Source organism: Gobio gobio (genome assembly GCF_949357685.1).
Source record: "Gobio gobio genome assembly, chromosome: 4".
In the NCBI taxonomy this organism is placed as follows: Eukaryota; Metazoa; Chordata; class Actinopteri; order Cypriniformes; family Gobionidae; genus Gobio; species Gobio gobio.
The window spans coordinates 63,844,730-63,866,768 of NC_137100.1; the positions used below are offsets into that span (position 1 = coordinate 63,844,730).

General features: G+C 40.3%; 2 protein-coding genes across 2 annotated transcripts in view; both read right to left on the reverse strand.

The window, feature by feature from the left end:
- dguok (deoxyguanosine kinase) overlaps positions 1-13,080 on the reverse strand; it is a 15,071-nt gene extending 1,991 nt beyond the window's left edge. The window contains exons 1-6 of the mRNA XM_079815603.1: positions 12,878-13,080; positions 12,563-12,669; positions 9,493-9,689; positions 7,369-7,516; positions 5,686-5,801; positions 2,244-2,343 (exon numbers count right to left, since the gene is read on the reverse strand). Coding sequence (XP_079671729.1) covers positions 2,244-2,343; positions 5,686-5,801; positions 7,369-7,516; positions 9,493-9,689; positions 12,563-12,669; positions 12,878-12,992 — 783 coding nt within the window. The 5' untranslated portion in view covers positions 12,993-13,080. The remainder of the gene's footprint in view (positions 1-2,243; positions 2,344-5,685; positions 5,802-7,368; positions 7,517-9,492; positions 9,690-12,562; positions 12,670-12,877) is intronic.
- mob1a (MOB kinase activator 1A) lies at positions 12,713-21,350 on the reverse strand. The gene is made up of 6 exons (XM_079815604.1): positions 20,965-21,350; positions 19,949-20,115; positions 19,772-19,865; positions 14,312-14,445; positions 14,069-14,232; positions 12,713-13,977 (listed from the first exon to the last, which is right to left on the reverse strand). Exons 1-6 carry the CDS (start codon positions 20,976-20,978, stop codon positions 13,900-13,902), a joined length of 651 nt encoding a protein of 216 aa, XP_079671730.1. The 5' UTR covers positions 20,979-21,350; the 3' UTR covers positions 12,713-13,899.
- Between the last annotated feature and the right edge of the window lie 689 nt (positions 21,351-22,039).

The following is a 22,039-nucleotide window of genomic DNA, read 5'->3' on the forward strand; positions in this document are numbered from 1 at the left end:
TGCCGATTACAGCCGATGCTGTAATCATTACAGGGTGAGTATACGTTGGTTTGACGATCAGATGTAAGAAAATTCCTTGTTGTGTTACACAATTACAAACTCTGACTTTTATTTTATTTTGATTAAAAAAATGTGTGCATGCGCCACCACAAAAAGTCCCACAGCTGTCCCCCCCAATGTGTGATTGACAATTTCGCCCTTGCTCTGTGTGTTCTCTCAGCGGCTGCTATGACACTTGTTCACACTGCAGTGAGAGTAAAGCGTTTCTGCAAAATAAAAGCGGAAACCGAGGGGAACGCAGATATGACGCCATTGACAGGCGACTCCCTCACACGTCCCGGTTCTTCGGTTAACCCTCAGAGCCCGACGGCATCGCCCACGACGTCACACGGCACCTCCGATAAATATCTATATTATTTCATGAAACTTTTATCGATTTTCTTACCGTTTTTCCAGCAGAAAGCTAACGAGCTAGCCATCACGGGGGTGTCTTTGGTGTCTTTGTAGCCTTTACAGAAGGTTTTCTATCCAGCCTGGAACATGTGCATCTTTTTGGAGTTGTTCAGCAATAAATCAAAACGCTTACATCCAAGATATATCCACTTGATGTCCATAATTTATAAATTTTCCGTCATTTTTGCCGCTAGCGCGATGCTAGCTGCCATTTTGGATGAGGGTTTGCCCAATGACAGGCTGATCCGTCATCCACGTTGGTGTGCGTCATTACGCATGAACCACAGCTCTTTTATTGTTGATAGAGAGACGCGCTGCAGTTTTGAGGAGAGAGAGAGAGAGAGAGAGAGACGCGCTGCAGTTTTTAGTAGTTTTGTGGAGAAAGTTTGAGGAGAAAGTTTGAGGAGAAGTTCCTGATAGGAACTGTTTTGAGGCTTGGCACCAGTAAATATCCAAAATCCAAAGAGGCCAAAAGCACCTGGACTTTTTTTGGAAAAATGTAAATAGTTTTGGTTCTGTATAAGTTATCATGTTTATTCCTGAGTTCCAGGACTCTAAAGACTTGAACAAACTGTTTTCCAGAGGAAATATGCTTAGCTTTTATTTATTTGTGTGTGTTTTCAATAAATATTTGAGTGATTCAATTTCCGTTTTATGTTTTCATTTGTCTTTATGGTCCCATAACTTATTTTACATTCAGGTGACATCAATGCAACACAAATATACTGACAGTGCAACTTGCCTTGAAAAAAAAGAGGTGTGTCAATTGTCTGTGCACAACAGGGTTGATGTTTTACAAGCTTTTTTAGTAAATAACACCAGGCGGAAAATTAATTGTAAAAATACCCTTAGGTCTTAAAGGGTTAAAAGAGTAATTTCTCACGATTTACAAATAGTTGGATTGTTGGAACATTTGGGATATTGTTAGTACTCAACTGAACAAAATATATAACACTGGCCTAGTGGTTTCAACTCAAAAATACCCCACAGATCATTTATTATAGCTTGTCCAATTTCCCCCTATTTGGTTGAGCAAAGACGTGTGGTTTATGTGTGTGCCCCTTTAAATGCAAATGAGCTGCTGCTCCCTGAAATATGAAGTGCCATCTTTACTTGTTCTGGATATGAAGTGAGAGCATGAAGTGTTGGTATTGACCCATCCTTCAGAAACAACTTTTTTTTTTCAGTCATGCGTAAAATGATTTGCGCAAATATAACATTTTACCGACATTCTTCGGCACATTTCCTTCGAAAATGAAATTCATCTACGGTGTCCTCAGTGGACACTCGTATGTTCGTTGGTACATCCAACAACAGAACTTTTGTAATGTTTTTTGGCACGCACATGGTAATACTCGAGCGCTGATACAGCGAGTAAACAGAAATGTCTCTGTGCTTCTCACTCAGGGGTGTGTCTATGCTAAAAGAGCCAATCATCAACAGTCATGGGCGGGGTTTTCCTTCTCTTATGTATGAGTGGGGGGAGTTATGAAACAGCATATAATGAGAGATTGATGGGGATTATAAAATAGTATTGGTGTATTTTTACCATTATAGGCTGGTTGTTTACACACACCGTGGACACATCTGTGTTCAAACACCTTATAAAAGTGAATTCTGCATAATAGGTCCCCTTTAACAGCTAGCAATTCTGACTTTTCCCTCAGAATTGTGAGACAAAAAGTCACCTTTATTTTGTTATTCCGTGGCAGAAACAAGCATCCAGCGTCGACATATACAGAACTAGAATGAATTTATGTAATGCACAGAAAAATCTGCTAAAAATGAACCTTTGTTAGGAGATCGTGCTGCACCTTCGGGTCCTTCTCAAACTCCACTCCAGCATCTACAACTAACACAGGCACCGTCGCCAGGTGCTCAAAATGAACCCTGTGTGAAAGACAAGAGCAGCGTAAATCTAGTAACAGTAAGAATGCTTGAAACATGAAGGGGAAAATCTGCATATTTTGATTTAAAAACGAATGTTTTCAGAATACCAAGACAAAGAAAGGTTAATATTATTATTGCATGTTTGTATCATGATTTTCAAACAGAAGCTGTTTTCCAGATTTGGAATCGGGTTATTTTGACAAATCTCAAGCCATGAGTATGTTCAAGTCATCAGTGAACATTCAGATTAGAGATGGGATACGATGCACACACTAACATTCAAGTTTGGGGTCAGTAACATTTTTTAATATTTTTGAAGGAAGTCTTTTCTGCTCACCAAGGCTGCATTCACTTGATCACAAATACAGTAATATTGTGAAATATTACATGGTTTCCTATGTGAATATATAGTAAAGTGTAATTTTTGTGATCAAAGCTGAATTTATCATCCAGTCTTCAGTGTCACATGATCCTTCAGAAATCACTCTAATATGATGATTTGATGCTGAAACATTTATGATTGAATGTTGAAACCCATGATACATTTTTGTTTTCAGGATTATTTGTATTTTAAATAGAATCTTTTGTAACATAAATGTCTTTACTGTCACTTCTGATCAATTCAATGCATCCCTGCTGAATAAAAATATTAATTTCGTTAAAAAAGATCTGGCCCCCAGCTTTTGAACGACAGAGTAACAGTATTGTCCTGCACTACACTGTCAGAGAAGGTAAGAAGAGATGCTGATAATAGGTTTGAGCCGATGGACGATGGTTGACCGACATATCGAGCGCCCGTTGCGAGTCTGTTGTGAGTGCGACACACACTGATCCTCTTCTATAGTTAAACTAAAAACTTAGCAGGGATTGCTCTGTAAATTAAATTGAGAATTTAACTAATGCATATGCCATTTTAAATACTGTACACTGCAAAAAATGCTTTTCTTACTTAAGGGTTAGTTCACCCAAAAATGAAAATTCTGTCATTAATTCCTCACCCTCATGTCGTTCGACACCCGTCAGACCTCCGTTCATCTTCAGAACAGAAATTAAGATATTTTAGTTGAAATCTGATGGCCCTGAAAGGAACCCAAAAACCAAAAAACCCCTAAATAACGACTTATATAGTGATGACGATTTCAAAACACGGCATCATGAAGCTTCGAAGCGTTATGAATCAGTGAGTCGAATCAGCGGTTTGAATCGCCAAATTTCAGCAGTTTGACACGCGATCCGAATCATGAATCGACTCACTGATTCATAACGCTTCAAAGCTTCATGAGGCCGTGTTTTGAAATCGTCATCACTATACAAGTCGTTATTTAGGGTTTTTTTGCGCACAAAAACTATTCTCGTCGCTTCATAAAGTTATTGTAGAACCACTGTAGTGAGATGGACTTTGTAACGACGTCTTTAGTACCTTTTAAGGGTCTTGAGAGTGAACCGTGCATTGAGCTAATGGAGGCCTTTCAGAGCATCAGATTTACACTAAAATATCTTCATTTGTGTTCTGAAGATGAACGGAGGTCTGACGGGTGTCGAACGACATGAGGGTGAGGAATTAATGACAGAATTTTCATTTTTGGGTGAACTAACCCTTTAGTATTTTTGTCTTTTTTTCAGTCCAAATATCTAAAAAATCTTACATTAAGAAGCATTTACTAGACAAGCAAACGTTTTTGTCTTATTTTGGGGGCAAATAACTCAAAATTAAGGGAGTTTTTGCATAAAATAAGCAAAATAATCTTAATTCAAACAGAAAACAAGATTATTTTGTTTATCCCATTGGCAGATTATTTTGCTTATTTTATGCAAAAATTCCCTTAATTTTGAGTTATTTTCCCCCAAAATAAGACAACAACTTTTGCTTGTCTAGTAAATGCTTCTTAATGTAAGATTTTTTTAATGCCAGATAATTTGATGCTGAAACATCCAAAGCATGTGTGCAGTGTGTTTAGCACTTCCATCAGTGAAACAACACACTACAGCCTATAAAACATTTAAACGATTATCAGTAAATAATGGTAACCAAAAGAATATAAGAAAATTAAATATTAGTTAAAAACATATTTGTTTCATACTAGGCTATTTCCCCGCAAAGATGCATCATATACCGCTCTGCGCTTGGAGAGGAATGTGGGACACGAGCTGGATATAGACACCTTCTCGAATATCTTCGTCTTCATGTTTTCTCCTGATGTTGCAAAGCAACACTTGTTGTAAAATGTCTGAAGAGCGAATTTTATCTTCCACAGGGTCAAGACATTTAGGCAATGTTTGATTATTCACTGCCAGAGAAAACTAAACTAAAATCACCTGTGTGTGTGTGTGTGTGTGTGTGTGTGTGTGTGTGTGTGTGTGTGTGTGTGTGTGTAATGCGCTATTCAAACAAACTTGACGCGCCTTACCAAGTTTAATAACAAGAACAAACTTTGTTAAATAAAATTTGAAGTACAAAGGTATTCATCCTACAGTGTTTTTTATACTTTACCACAGTAAAGGATGTGAATAGTTATAATACTCTTAATTATAAGCAACCGAAAGGAAGAAACGTTTATAATCCCCTGCGAAAATGGGTGCGACGTGAGTGAAGATTTGGGAAAAGAAACGAGATGTCCATGTCCATTGGGATAAAATAGACTATGGCCTATTGTTAAAATACAGGGAAAATCAGGTGACCAGATCGCAAAACAGAATGAAAACGTGCTAATTTATTTAGGCTTATTTGTAGGCTAAACAAAGCTTTGTGCTTCACTCCTGTGGTAATATTCACGTCAAACAGCATTCACATACAAAACACTGGGTTAGTAAAATAACGAAACTATATTTGTAAGTAGAAAATAGTATTTATGTAAAGAGATATAGTACATAATCTCCCCACCCCCCAAACGACGACCATCGCAATGTTTTACTGTAAACATCGTCAACTGCCAATTTAGGGGACATCGCCCCAACCCTAGCTGATAATACAAAGAATCTGAATTATCGATCATATTTTTCTGGCTATCACCAGACCAAGCTCAATCTTTTAAGATTGAACATTGGTCTGCTCTGCACAAGAGGCGTGATCAACGAGCATAGTTCAAATGACTCTGTACGCAATTGGACAGTCCTTCAACCAATCAGACCAACGATCCATCGCTTCTCTATCCGTCATTGTGTTAAACCCGCCAATAGCGCGCCAGGTGGATAAGCCGGTTTGTGATTGGTCCCCGCAAATGTGTAACAGAAGCAGGATAGAAATATGCACAGGTTTCCAGCCTGAGCTCCAGGGCGAAATCAAATCACCGGCAGACCGGGCTGGGTTTACCCCGTCTAGAATTGTATTGTAAGAGGACTCACTTTGTCGTCTTGTTGATGAGCCAGTCTTCATGTCGTGTGTGGAGTTTCTCGAGGTAGTCGAGCTGAATTCCCTGTTCCTCCACTCGACCTCGTCTGCCTAACCTCTCCATGCAGGTCTGCAGAATGCATTTTGAAATGTTTTACCAATCATCTTGTAATGAATGTCTGAGTATGAATTATAATATGTAGTAAAAGACAAAACGATGCAAGCACTGTAAAAGGTTTAGCCACAAACTCAACTCCGTAATGTTGATATCGCAAGACTGCTTTTTTACCTTAAATATCGTCATGTTTTAATATCGCGATCACACCCCTAATAAAAATGCACATTCCTAACATGTAAGCTTCATTTCTGGCCAAGGAGGTGTTGTTAATGGGGCTGAAAGATGCCTTTGCAGACAGGAAGGCAACAAGGCACGTGTTTGCATAATTAAAGAGTTAGTTCAAGTCAAGTCAACTTTATTTATATAGCGCTTTTAACAATGTAGATTGTTTCAAAGCAGCTTTACAGTGTTAAACAGGAAAATAATGCAGCATAATTTTATTCAGCTGTATAGCCATTCTGGAAAAAACGCTAATGTCATCAGTTAATTTCAACTATCATACAGTGACAGTGTGGGCTTTAGATCAATAATTCGATCAGTAATTTAGTTTAAATGGTTAATTTAGTTTATTAATTAGATTTATTTCGATGTTTAGTTGAAAAATTTAGTGAGCACGCCAAGCCAGAGGCAACAAGTTCACCCAAAACTGAAAATTAGTCCATGATTTACTCACCCTCAAGTCATCCTAGGTGTACATGATATTCTTCTTTCAGAAGAATAAAATCGGAGTTATATTAAAAAAGTCCAGGCTAATCCAAGCTTTATAATGGCAGTGAATTGTTGGGTCATTTTTGAAGCCCATAAAAGTGCATCTTTCCATCATATAACTGCTCCTCGCGGCTCCGGGGGGTTAACAAAGGCCTTCAGAAGCAAAGTGGCACGTTTGTGTAATAAAAATATCCATATTTAAAACTTTATAGACTAAAATAACTAACTTCTGGCAGTCAGCGGTAAAAGAGTAAAGAGTAACCCCTGACTAGTGCTCAAACCCCTCTTCTCTTATATCGAAAACCTCTTCTTATATTTAAAAATTCTCATTTTAGACTCATGACCTGTGTTTTGTTTTGCTTTGCTCTATCCTCCGCGTGTCAAGGGTCAGTCTTTCACAAAGTCGACTTGTGTACCGCTGACCGCCGGAAGCTAGTTATTTTAGTCTATAAAGTTGTAAATATGGATTTCTTACACAAATGTATCACTTCTCTTCAGAAGGCCTTTATTAATCCTCCCGAGGCTGTGTGGAGCAGTTATATGATGGATAGATGCACTTGTATGAGCTTCAAAAACGAAGCAACATTCACTGCCATTATAAAGCTTTGAAGAGCCAGGACATTTTTAATATAACTCTGATTGTGTTCGTCTGAAAGAAGAATGGCATACACACCTAGGATGACTTGAGGGTGAGTAAATCATGGGATCATTTTCATTTTTGGTTGAACTATCCCTTTAAAAAAAGCAATAATGTGTCCTTTGCTGACTGTGGCATCCTCACAATCCTGTTGGTGCAGATAAAACATTTCAAGGCCTGAAAGCACTTCTCTGACAGTGTGTGCATGTTTGACCATCATCACAGTGAACGGACCTGTGGAGATGCCCGGAGATATATGATGCCTTCCAGTTGAATTCGATGACCAAACTGCTCAACAAGAAACGAGTGCCAGTCTTGATACACAGCCCACTCTGTGGAGTTTATACAGCCGAGCTCAAACATATTTAAAGCAAAGATGTACCTGAGAGAGGAGGAGATACACACTGAACATGGAAATGTGACCGTGAAAATGAACATTATTAATCATAATACCCTTGTCAGAAAGTGTGTGCTTAACTGTTTTGAATGTGCACTTGTGTACGTCAAATCTTAAAAGTATATATTTTTTTTTAAACTGTACCTGCAGATAATATTAATTAAATAAAAGGCCACTTAAAGGTGCCCTGCCACATGCATTTCATTACTTTTAATGTCTGAAGTTCTACCATTGACTCAAAAATGCCTTGGTTACCCATTCTAGCGTGGTATAGAAAGCCTGCATGAAGACTTGCGCCAGTTCTCATTAATATTCAATGAGCTAAGCCTCTTGACTCTGATTGGCTAACAGCTAGCCAATGAGAACCTGGCTATCAGCATCCTTTACCCAGCGCAACAAACTGTAGAGGAATTTTGTTTACTATCGTCTGGAATCGCTGCAGAAATGGCTTTTTCAGGTAGCCTGGATGCCAGCCGAACTTAGCCCCGCCCACAACATTTTAACTCGGGCAGTTCGGTCTGGAATTGATCGGTAGAGGAGTAATTATGCCCGAACAGAAACCGTTCGGACCAATGAAATTGTCAGGACGGGCTTTAGACGATGATGGACAGATGATCAACAGTAACGTAATCATCCACGTCATCAAAGGCGCTTGGGTTGAGTTTGTTCTAATCCTAAACCGAGAACTTGTTCGTATATGCATTCACCTTTACTATTTCTCTCAGAAATTATAATCGTGTTGGTAAGTACTCTGTGTATCCTTAAATTATTTTTATACAACACCGGCAAACATCGTTTACACTCATCTTCTTCTAACGTTACTTATTCCAGCGTGCGTGCAGGGTTGCCAAGTTTGTACAACAAAACCCGCACAATTGCTAACGTTCCTCAAAACTAGCCAAAAACAGCCCAATAGCTTTCCAGGGGGGTTCTCCGGGAAAAAAAAGGCATTTGGGAGGTAAAATATGTGTTATTTTGGCAGGGCTGGCAGCTAAAAATCGCATTCCTGGGTCTGTATATCACATAATTGGGGTCGCTTCAACCCGCGGACTTGGCAACACAGTGCAGTTGAGTTCTGTTGACATTTGACAACTAACGTTATGCGTCGCTCCGTTGCTCTGATTGGCTGTAGGTCTATCCAATTGAGGTCTTTCCTGGTTCGGTTGAAACACGCCCCATAATCACAGCCCACAGAGCAGTATCAGACTCATATTCTGACTAGAATTGAGTATGACGACGTCAAGCTATTTTTCAGGTATATTGCCATATATATATATATGACGTTCAGCCATCCTTGCTGTATACGAAAACTGTCACTGAGCTAGACGAATTCTGTGGGCGTGGTCTCAACTGGGCGAGCTCATGAATAGTAATGAGCTCAGGCAACACCACGTCATACTGACCAGCTTTCGTAAATGGCCTGATTTCTCCACTTATTTCTTTTCAGTGGCTAGAGCTGACAGAAGAGGTAGCAGTTCATTTCCACATTCACGACATAACATTTAAAAACGGTATACAAGTAAAAAAACAAGTAAAATCGGTTTTGTGTGGCAGGGCACCTTTAAAAGAAAGAAGACTTTCATGAATGTTTAACACACTTAGTAATCATGTCAAGTTACTTCAAAGTATATTTTAAATCATTATGTTTTAATATGTTGTTGTTGTGCTTTAAATTAGTACATTTATTTTGAGATGTCGACTAAAGCATGTTCATTTTAACTGTAGAGTGTTACTATATTACATTTAAAGTTAATGTGTTTTTGAATTGTAATTTCACTACAAATGTGTAATTATAAATATTTTTAAATACATGACATTCAAGGTTCAATAGAAATGACATTAACCTAGATTTTAGTTTGCCATAAATGCTCGTCGGTATATTCAACAATACACTTTATAACCATAGACCGTAACTGAAAACTGTTCATCATCATCATCATCATCATCATCATCATCATCACCTGTCACTGTAGACGGAGCGCTCATACACCTGTACCGGCGCGCCTGACGACTGCTGTAATCTGGCAGGAAGTGGCTGCAGTTGTGTGCGCATGCGACTCATGCAGGAGAAGGTCTGGAAGGTGTAGGACCAGCGTTTTGGATCCTGATACATCATCTGTAACAGGTTACTGGTTGACTGCTCAGGACAGTCTTCTGTCTGCGACACAGAAAAGAAAAGCCACATGACATACTGTGAGTTAAACAGTGGTATCTGGACGCTAAAGGCCTCACTGCATTGGATAGAAGAATATCAAACCAAGTGGCACTTATTTTAAAGACCGCACAAGCACACTTTAAAGTCACCATGAAATCAAAATAGGCAATTCTTGTCTCATGAGATCAACCAATAGCAAACTAACAAAACTGAAGTCGTGATCGTCTTTTCTTCACTATTCTGATGTATATCCGAGTGGAAATGCTTCTCAAACAAGAACAAATGTAGGGCGGGGCTTGATTTTTTTTCCCCGTGGGGAATTGATTAGATGGTTGTGGTTTGCTATAGGTTGATCTCATGTAAGTGACAGGTTGCTCTTGATTCAAGATTATATAAGGTTTTTTTTGGGCTGTGTCCGAGAGCTGAAAGATGCCTTTGCAGACAGGAAGGCAACAAGGGACATGTTTGCATAATTAAAAAAAGCAACAACAAAAAGCAATGATGTATCCTTTGCTAAAAAGGGTTAGTTCACCCAATAATGTCATTACTCACCCTCATGTCGTTCCAAACCCATAATGCTGTGTTCACACCAAACGCGAATAGAGCGTCTGGCGCAAGTGATTTCCATGTTAAGTTAATGGAAAGGCGCGTTGACGCGGGTCTGGAGGTCCTGCTCAAAGATGGACGCGATTCCGCCTCGTTCGCGCGAATTGAGCGTCTTGCGCGAGTGGTGCTTTTTGTGCATTCACGCGTTTGAAGCGAATTCGCGTCTGATGCCCGAGTTGAAAAATCTGAACTTTGCCGTCAATTCGCGCCGCGTTAACCAATCAGGAGCCTGCTCGCTGCGGTCACATGGTAAAGTGACATCATGAGAAACCCTGCATCATTTAAAAATACTACTGTGTCACAAAAAGTAGTTTTAAGACTTTTTTCAGGTGAGAATGTAGTTGTTTAAAGCGTGAATCTGTGGTTTATTTATAAAGAGAGCGCCTATTTAAAAAAATAATCTTGTGTTTTTGGAGTTGTGAGATCCAGTGGATCAGCGGCGCTCATTAACCCCAGCGAGAGCAGCCTTTCCTCGGCCAGTCCTTCTGCCGTCTGCTGCTGGCTCTGATGTCCTGTAGTGGTTCGTCTTGTGCAGATCTAACGGCCGAGCTTTGCTCTCATGAATCTATAATTTGTTGCTGCCAAATCGTTTTGACTGAGGGCAAAGAGAAGTTTCATAACTTTATTTTTTAAGGATATTTAGATATACATGTAGTGAAGATAATGTAGGCATTGCCTGGACCACATTTGTGTGGCTATTAATGATTAATATATATTTCTAAAGAAAATGAAAAGAGGCAGAGTGGTGTTTTATGACATATTTCTCCTGGAGCGCCTTGAACGCGCGTCTATTTCGCTTCAAACACTGTGGACGCGCAAATGGATTCAAAATGTTCAAACGTCCAACTAGACGCGATTTTGGCGCTCCATTCGCGTTTGGTGTGAACGCAGCATAAGACTTTCGTTCATCTTCGGAAAACAAATGAAGATCTTTTTGTTGAAATCTGAGAACTTTCTGTCCCTCCATAGACAGCTACACAACTACTGCTGTGACGCTTCAAAAAATTCATAAAGAGATCGTAAAACTAATCAATGAATTGAGACACGATCACTTATGGCGAAAGTATTAAATTTAGGATTTTATTCACAAATAAACATTGATCAGCGAACATATACAGAAGCTCAACCAAACATGCTTGATGCACGAGAATGAACCTCATTGGTTCTCGCTGAAGCTCAAACGTGCTGCGTAACACGAGAATGAACCTCATTGGTTCTCGCTGAAGCTCAAACGTGCTGCGTAACACGAGAATGAACCTCATTGGTTCTTGAAGAAGCTCAAACGTGCTGCGTAACACGAGAATAAACCTCATTGGTTCTTGAAGAAGCTCAAACGTGCTGCGTAACACAAGAATGAACCTCATTGGTTCTTGAGAAGCTCAAACGTGATGCGTAACACAAGAATGAACCTCATTGGTTCTTGAGAAGCTCAAACTTGATGCGTAACACAAGAATGAACCTCATTGGTTATTCAAGAAGCTCAAACGTGCTGCGTAACACGAGAATAAACCTCATTGGTTCTTGAGAAGCTCAAACGTGCTGCGTAACACGAGAATGAACCTCATTGGTCTTCGCTGAAGCTCAAACGTGATGCGTAACACAAGAATGAACCTCATTGGTTATTCAAGAAGCTCAAACGTGATGCGTAACACAAGAATGAACCTCATTGGTTATTCAAGAAGCTCAAACGTGATGCGTAACACGAGAATGAACCTCATTGGTTCTTGTTGAAGCTCAAACGTGATGCGTAACACGAGAATGAACCTCATTGGTTCTCGCTGAAGCTCAAACGTGCTGCGTAACACGAGAATGAACCTCATTGGTCTTCGCTGAAGCTCAAACGTGATGCGTAACACGAGAATGAACCTCATTGGTTCCCGCTGAAGCTCAAACGTGCTGCGCAACTTCTGTTTACCACAACTGATGTAAGTTGATGAATGATTGTGTGAATAAAAGCCTAATTGAATCTGTTCATCATATAAAGCGATTGTTTCTCTTCAGACAATTTGGACTAAACCGCTCAATTCATATGGATTAGTTTTGCTATCTCTTTATGAACATTTGATGCGTCACACTGGTAGTTGCGTAGCTGTCAATGGAGGGTCAGAGCTCTCATATTTCTTCACAAAGATCTTCATTTGTGTTCAGAAGATGAACGAAAGTCTTAACAGGGTTGGAACGACATGATGGTGAATAATTTATGACAGAATTTTCAGTTTTGGGTCCCTTTAAGTTTATGTAACTGTCCCTTTAAATCTACCCACACTAACCTCGTTGCTTTGGTCCACATTTTGCCATTTGCTGACGGGCTCCGCGATCACTTCCCAGTCCTGTTCTGTATTCTGTAACAGTCTGGCAAATGTCGACTTCCCGACAGCTTGAGATAGTCAAAAGACAAACTAGATTCAAGAGGCTTTGTTGGCAGGGTAAAAAAGGCTTTATGTTACCAAAAAATTCCAGTCACATTTACACACAATTAAAACACACCCGTCAACTATTTTTTTTCTCTAAATTGTATTACCTACCTCCTATAATCGCCAATATAAACATTAATAATGTAAATAATATAAACAAACAAAACATACCAATGTTTCCTTCGATCGAGACCCTCTTTATTTGATCGCTTCTACTCATGTGTTTGTTCGCCAAACGGTAAAGAGAAGAGCTCGAAAAAAGACGTTTTGTCGTTCTCACACTCATCCTAACATATCACAGAAAAAATATTATTTATATTCAAGATCGTTGACCATTTTATTCGCGCAGAGAGGCTTAGCAAAAGCTTACTTCCGGTTAAGTTGTTGTGAATTTCAAAATAAAAGTTCTTTCATTTTATTGGCAAATCGCAAAAATAAAAGTTATTTTTCCCTTTTCCTTACAACCTTACAACAATGTTAAAAGCACAATAAATCCTTTACTACAATACTTGTTATAAAATACCGCAAAACGCAAAATACAATACAATGAAAAGTACGTCTTAATGAATAACAATTTCATTGTTTAAAAAGCATTTGAGAATCTTAACTTCATTGGCTAGACTCTAAACATTGAAATGCTCTTCTAGAAAATCATGAACATGGTAGAAGGCCATTATTGTGGCTACAAATAAAATCACAAAAGAAAAACAACATTTCGCATGAAATATTGCTCAAATGTCTAGATCTCAGAGATTTACCAACTACTGACAAAGGTCTTATAATAATCTTCACGGTTGAACATGCAATCACATAAGAAATGGAAACATAAAAATAACATTTGTCTTCAATGTTCCTTGTACAAAACAATAATAAACTGTAAAAAAAAATACAAATAAAAAAAATGTCCCCCCAGAAAATGATAAATGCATTGACTTTTAAAACCAAACTCTGATATGGTTTCATATCCCAGTCCATCACCAATACATGTTAAGAATAAGGGCTACAGTGTAATACTGACAACACACATAAATCAAAAAGTTTTCAAAAAGACTCCTGTGAGCTTTCGGGAAGCACAGCTGAGATATTGCATAGACTATCAGTGTGCACTAACAGCAATTTCAAAATCCAAAAAGTGAACAGGAAGAAATTAAAGGCTTTCTGGGATATGCCGAATATGGTATTAATAGCAGTGTCTATCTATCCTTGCTGCCCAGTTTCTCAATAAGGTCCTGCAGGGGTGCCAGCTCTCTGCGATCGATGAGATTGAACTCCTAAAAAGAATGAGCAACAATTGTAAATCAGTTCAAGAAGAGTCTTTCCCCCGAAAAAAACGGTCTCAGGCATGCGTGTTAATGCACTGACCTGTACGAAGAAGATAAAATGCTTGAAGGAGGTGTTAAGGTGAGCTTCCTCCTGAAGCTGCATGACCGAGTCAAAATGCTGGTGGTAAATATGAGCATATACCCTGAACAGGCGCTTCAGAATAGTCTTAGCCACGGACATGAAGTTCTTGGGAAACGGGACACCTGGAAAGAGAAAATAATTATTTGGCCGATCCTGAATGGAAATGGCACGTTCATAACAAGAGGAATGGATCAAACCAACCGATCTTTGATGGGAAGAGGGTTTCATCATCCAGCTGATCCTGAACCCAGGTCATCAAGTAGTCAATGTACTTTGGGGCTGAACACTTGATGGGTTTTTTGATGTTGGTCCCGTCTGCCCAGTGATATTCATACCTGTTGATTTATCAATATATTTTTGCATACCATTAATACTCTTTATATTAGAGCTGTCAAATCGATTAATTGCGATGAATTGTATATATTAATCGCGATTAATTCAAAATAAAAGTTTGTGTTTACATAATATATGTGTGTGTACTTTGTTAATTATTATTTATATATAAATACACACACATTCATGTATATATTTAAGAAATATTTGCATGTATATACATTTACATAATCTATAATATATATTAATATAAATGTTTTATATATAAAAATAATATTTTTTTATTAAATATATACATGCTTGTGTGTGTATTTATATATAAATAATAATTAACAGAGTACACACACATATATTATGTAAACACAAACTTTTATTTTGGATGCGATTAATCGCGATTAATCTTTTGACAGCCCTAATATATATATATATATATATATATATATATATATATATATATATATATATATATATATATATACACCTATCAGGCATAACATTATTCTTAATATTGTGTTTGTCCCACTTTTGCTGCCAAAACAGCCCTGACCCGTTGAGTCATGGACTCCTCTAGACCCCTGAAGGTGTGCTGTGGTATCTGGCACCAAGATGTTAGCAGCAGATCCTTTAAAGGGTTAGTTCACCCAAAAATGAAAATTCTGTCATTAATTACTCACCCTCATGTCGTTCGACACCCGTCAGACCTCCGTTCATCTTCAGACACAAATGAAGATATTTTAGTGTAAAGCTGATGCTGAGAAAGGCTTCAGATAGGCCTTCATTGGCATTCAGTACATTTACACTCACAAGACCCATAAAAGGCACTAAAAACGTCGTTACAAAGTCCATCTCACCACAGTGACTCTACAATAATTTTACGATGCGACGACAATAGTTTTTGTGCGCAAAAAAAAAACAAAATAACACCTTTATCCAACTTGTTCTTGTCTTCCGTGTGTGTCTCCACGACTCATGCGCGAGAATATGACGTAGATCCGGCGTTCGGACACATGACCCAGAAGCGATTTGTTTACAAGCAGAGGAAGACGCGCGTGTCTAAGCTGTTGAATTCTACATTGATCGTGCTTTAGGTCTCGGCGTAGTTCTCAAAATGGGGCTAAAGTGTGCATTTCATGGATTCCCGAACGCCGGATCTGCGTCATATTCTCGCGCATGCGTCGTGGAGGCACACACGGAAGACAAGAAAAAGTTGGATAAAGGTGTTATTTTGTTTTTTTTTTGCGCACAAAAACTATTGTCGTCGCATCGTAAAATTATTGTAGAGTCACTGTGGTGAGATGGACTTTGTAACGACGTTTTTAGTGCCTTTTATGGGTCTTGTGAGTGTAAATGTTCTGAATGCCAATGGAGGCCTATCTGAAGCCTTTCTCAGCATCAGCTTTACACTAAAATATCTTCATTTGTGTTCTGAAGATGAACGGAGGTCTGACGGGTGTCGAACGACATGAGGGTGAGGAATTAATGACAGAATTTTCATTTTTGGGTGAACTAACCCTTTAAGTCCTGTAAGGCGGGGTTCAGGCATGGGCACTGGTCAGCGGCTGTGCCGCCCCATACACAACAAACTGAGATGCTCTGTGTATTCTGACACCTTTCTATCAGAACCAGCATTAACTTCTTGAGCAGTTTGAGCTCCAGTAGCTCGTCTGTTTGATCGGACCACACGGGCATCAGTGAGCCTCGGCCGCCCATGACCCTGTGGCCGGTTCTCCACTGTTCCTTCATGACCCTGTGGCCGGTTCTCCACTGTTCCTCCATGACCCTGTGGCCGGTTCTCCACTGTTCCTCCATGACCCTGTGGCCGGTTCTCCACTGTTCCTCCATGACCCTGTGGCCGGTTCTCCACTGTTCCTCCATGACCCTGTGGCCGGTTCTCCACTGGTCCTCCATGACCCTGTGGCCGGTTCTCCACTGGTCCTCCATGACCCTGTGGCCGGTTCTCCACTGGTCCTCCATGACTGACCCTGTGGCCGGTTCTCCACTGTTCCTCCATGACCCTGTGGCCGGTTCTCCACTGTTCCTCCATGACCCTGTGGCCGGTTCTCCACTGTTCCTCCATGACCCTGTGGCCGGTTCTCCACTGTTCCTCCATGACTCTGTGGCCGGTTCTCCACTGGTCCTCCATGACCCTGTGGCCGGTTCTCCACTGTTCCTCCATGACCCTGTGGCCGGTTCTCCACTGTTCCTCCATGACTCTGTGGCCGGTTCTCCACTGGTCCTCCATGACCCTGTGGCCGGTTCTCCACTGTTCCTCCATGACTGACCCTGTGGCCGGTTCTCCACTGTTCCTTCATGACCCTGTGGCCGGTTCTCCACTGTTCCTTCATGACCCTGTGGCCGGTTCTCCACTGTTCCTTCATGACCCTGTGGCCGGTTCTCCACTGGTCCTCCATGACTGACCCTGTGGCCGGTTCTCCACTGTTCCTTCATGACCCTGTGGCCGGTTCTCCACTGTTCCTCCATGACCCTGTGGCCGGTTCTCCACTGTTCCTCCATGACTGACCCTGTGGCCGGTTCTCCACTGTTCCTCCATGACTGACCCTGTGGCCGGTTCTCCACTGTTCCTCCATGACTGACCCTGTGGCCGGTTCTCCACTGTTCCTCCATGACCCTGTGGCCGGTTCTCCACTGTTCCTCCATGACCCTGTGGCCGGTTCTCCACTGTTCCTCCATGACCCTGTGGCCGGTTCTCCACTGGTCCTCCATGACTGACCCTGTGGCCGGTTCTCCACTGGTCCTCCATGACCCTGTGGCCGGTTCTCCACTGTTCCTCCATGACCCTGTGGCCGGTTCTCCACTGGTCCTCCATGACTGACCCTGTGGCCGGTTCTCCACTGGTCCTCCATGACCCTGTGGCCGGTTCTCCACTGTTCCTCCATGACCCTGTGGCCGGTTCTCCACTGTTCCTTCATGACCCTGTGGCCGGTTCTCCACTGTTCCTCCATGACCCTGTGGCCGGTTCTCCACTGGTCCTCCATGACTGACCCTGTGGCCGGTTCTCCACTGTTCCTCCATGACTGACCCTGTGGCCGGTTCTCCACTGTTCCTCCATGACTGACCCTGTGGCCGGTTCTCCACTGTTCCTCCATGACCCTGTGGCCGGTTCTCCACTGTTCCTCCATGACCCTGTGGCCGGTTCTCCACTGTTCCTCCATGACCCTGTGGCCGGTTCTCCACTGGTCCTCCATGACTGACCCTGTGGCCGGTTCTCCACTGGTCCTCCATGACCCTGTGGCCGGTTCTCCACTGTTCCTCCATGACCCTGTGGCCGGTTCTCCACTGGTCCTCCATGACCCTGTGGCCGGTTCTCCACTGTTCCTCCATGACCCTGTGGCCGGTTCTCCACTGTTCCTCCATGACCCTGTGGCCGGTTCTCCACTGTTCCTTCATGACCCTGTGGCCGGTTCTCCACTGTTCCTCCATGACCCTGTGGCCGGTTCTCCACTGGTCCTCCATGACTGACCCTGTGGCCGGTTCTCCACTGTTCCTCCATGACCCTGTGGCCGGTTCTCCACTGGTCCTCCATGACTGACCCTGTGGCCGGTTCTCCACTGGTCCTCCATGACCCTGTGGCCGGTTCTCCACTGTTCCTCCATGACCCTGTGGCCGGTTCTCCACTGGTCCTCCATGACCCTGTGGCCGGTTCTCCACTGGTCCTCCATTGGAGCACTTTTGATAGAGACTGACCACTGCAGACCGGGAACACCCCACAAGAGCTGCAGTTTTGGAGATGCTCTGACCCAGTCGTCTAGCCGTCACAATCTGGCCCTTGTCAAACTCACTCAAATCCTTACGCTTGCCCATTTTTCCTGCTTCTAACACATCAACTTTGAGCACAAAATGTTCACTTTCCTAATATATCCCACCCACTAACAGGTGATGAAGAGATAATCAGTGTTATTCACTTCACTTGTTATATAATTTTATGCCTGATTGGTGTATTTGTGCCAAGCAGCTTAGCAATGTTGATCGAGGACTGTTTCAGTTTCAAAATACAAGTTAATTTCCCTTTTTCGCCTTTTGAAACGTACCAACCTCACAACAACGCTAAAAACTATATTTAACCACAATTAGTTAAAAACATTTATGTTTCAATGAACAAGGCTGCATAATCATGTATGCTACCAATTTTTCAGCCTACTTCCTTTGTTATTTTGTTTAAGGGAAAATACTAAAGCATTGAAGAGACTAGGGATGCCACAATTCTCAATATAATATTGAACCGTTCGGTACGGCATTCACGGTTCAATACACGCTTGTGAATTGCGTTTTTTTCGGTTTCGCATTTAATTAATTATTTTTCTACAAATTCTATCATTTGCCTCCATCCCAATACTGAACAACGCGACATACATTCACATCACACGTTAGTGTTAGAGTTATACTCACGGAACACTAGAGTTATTCACAATCACCAAAGTTCATTATTTGCATGCGTTTTAAAGCCTTTCCGGTTTCATTCGCGTGCGCGGTTTTAACATGTGCTTTTCAGAGCGCGCGCACTAAACGCCTGTCAAATACGTGATTACTGGACTTAGTAGTCGTCTTACTGCGTTAATACTGTCAAATACACACAAGGTTAACATAAACACAGTCGGTTATGTCTAAAGTGAAAGTAAAATCGCGTGTGTCTGTATATTAGATGCGTGCAGGTCTTAAATTGACAGCGGCGCAGCCTATAGTGAACACGCGATCCTTAAAGGGACAGTTCACCTCTAAAATCGTGTCATTATTTACTCACTCTAATATTATTCCAAACCTGTATTCATTTCTCGATGACAGAATTTTCATTTTTGAGTGAAATATCCCTTAATGTTAATACAACAACAAAAGACAAAGAGAAAATCCCTCACTGCTCTTGACTGAAAAACTAATACAGTAGCTTTAATAAGAATCAATGTATATTTTATAGTGAAGTCTATGTAGTGTTTTATTTTTACATTTATTCATTAAATTTCATACTTAAATGCTGCTGTACAGCTCTGAGCTGCCAGTGTAAATCTTTATATATATTTATTTTATATTATCCAATACACTAGGAATGTGTACAAGGGTTTTTTTAAGTAAAGTTTTAAGTTTAAGTATGGTTTTTCAATTCTTTTAAGTAAAATAAAGAAAGTGTATTGCAATAAAAAATAGTCTTTTTTCTCTTGCTGTTCCTGTCGCCTAAGAATAGAATAACAAAAAACTGATGTGACAAGCCATCAGAACCGAACCGAACCGAAAACCGTGGTTAAAAACCGAGGTATGTATTGAACCGTGGACTAACTGTATTGTTGCATCCCTAGAAGAGACGCTGTATTATTTTACCTGGGCCCTGCAGACATAACAGAGCAGCTGATTTCTGTGCAAAATTCAGTGATGGTGCCATAGAGCATGTTGATCTGGTTGAAAAAGTCCACAGCTGAAATAAATGGGAATAGATTAAATGGTATAATCACGATTTAAATCAATTATTTTCTCAAAAATACTTCCATACACACTCACTATTGACTGCAATCCATTCATTTAGATCTTCTCCTTCGGGTAACATCACAGCCGCTCGAAGATTTCCACTTCCTAAAGTGGCCTCCGCATGTTTCAGCAGTTCATACTGGTGAGAGCCTTCTGGGATATTTTTCTTGGGCTTGAATGTCTTTGATGAACGGTTTCCACTGCAATTATAAACAATAAGTCACGTTTTGCATCAAGTGGGGAAAAAATATGTGGTTAAAACTGATATATATCAACAGAACACAATGGTAAGAAATGAAAAGAAGAAGATGTACAATTCAAAACATGCTGAGTCAAACTTTTCTGGGGTTTTTTTTTACAGAAAATATACAAAAAAACTTATAACTCACAACAGTGTATAAGAGAAAACAATTAGTGCCAGGAGTAAGTTAAAGTGACGGAAAGTCTTTTTTGTTTCTAATATTAGACATTTTTGTATCTAATATCTGCTGACGTCTAAAAGTAGTGCCATGTTGTTTAATTTCTTTTATAAAATGTTCACAATTAGGCTCAGCTTTAGCCCATTTCTTCACGTGAACGTGATATTTTTGGACATAATTTAGTCAGTTTAAATGTTGTATGAGAAAAGAACATTTATACTTTTGGAATCAATAAAATCCTGTGCAAAATGTTTTATTTATTACTGTTCCAGATGAAGTTAGAGACAGAAATGAAGAAAAAAAAAAAGAAAAAAAACTCAAATATACACATTCAAAGTAAAGATGGATCACAGATTCTTTAGCAAAAATGCACATAAGTCCTCCATATCCAAAGTGAAGGAACTTTTTATGCTGTGTGTTGAACAGAGCATATGTTTACGCCATATTCCGAACAGAGGAACAGACATGTCGACCGGAAATGTTGTTAGTTTAAAAGTTTAATGTTATCGGAACGTTATCAGAAATGTTATTTGGTTTAATTTTTTGATGGTTGAACTTCCATATTACATATATCTGCAATATGCGATTATGGAAAGAAAGAATAAACCGTCGCATCGGCTAAATACTCACAATAAGAAACTCATATCCGCTTCTTTTCTTCTTCTTAAAAAACTTTTAGACGGTGATACGAATTACTCCTGAGGTAAAGTTAATTCCTTAAAGGCCTTTAAACACCATTCAGAAGTACTCTTCGAAGTTCGTTGTTTTACAGACGAAAGATAGGCGTAGTAGACAGATTCAGGAAATGTCAACGATTGGTTCCCTGTAAGTGATATAATGAAACCATAGAAATAAAGCGCTCCGTTATGTGCAGACTCATGGGAAACCTCCTCATCTATACGGATCGGATATTGTTACAACTGTTCGGTGCTTATTAATATAATTACCAAAAAATTATTAGTAAAACTGTAAGTCAAAATCCCCCCTGGCTGCTAAAACCATAGATGTGTAAACGTAGATGCCACATTCGACCGGTTCAGAAACGTCGGCGCTCCCGCCATCTTGCAACGGTCAGCGTGTCGTCACTCACAGTAGGAATCAATGATGCCACAGCTTCTCGTTGTGAGAGATTTAAATTCCCGGAGAAATTGGATTTTCTTCACAGGTGGAAATGTGTTGGTTTGTGCTTTTATATGTATTAACTAACTACATGTTTTTGCTTTTATTATGGTAACTTTTTAACGACACGTTAGCTGACGCCTTAGTCTTGTATTGTGTTAGTTTAGCAAAATCATCAGCTGAAGTTTTTTTTATTATTAAACAAAGATTACAGGGGCTACATATATCACAAAAAACACCGCAAAAAAACAGGAAACTTGATAAAGTATATATTTTAATCATGGGCGTCGGAAGCAAAAAAAATGTAGGTGGGTCCTCAGAAATTTTTTACTGGAGTAGATGCCAATTACATTAAGTACAAATATACCGCTTTGCTTGCTAAACGTATAGTTTGGAAAGACAAAATTAGTGTAGGGGTAAGACGCACGGCATCTAGTTTTGACACAAATCGACCCGCGGAACTCAATCTTCTCCGTTTTCCAATCACATATCAGATCGGAAAGGCATTTATTTTCAGTAAAAATGAAGAAAATATTAGAAAAGTGGAAATAAAGTGTCTAACGTGTTTAATAATAATACCCACATA

What these genes read in the sequence shown, in the direction of transcription:
- mob1a (XM_079815604.1), bottom strand. An exon ending in TGAATGGATTGCAGTCAATA is followed by an intron (nt 19,866 to 19,948) that starts GTGAGTGTGTAT and finishes CATTTATTTCAG; the next exon opens with CTGTGGACTTTTTCAACCAG. An exon ending in GTTATGTCTGCAGGGCCCAG is followed by an intron (nt 14,446 to 19,771) that starts GTAAAATAATAC and finishes ATAAATCAACAG; the next exon opens with GTATGAATATCACTGGGCAG.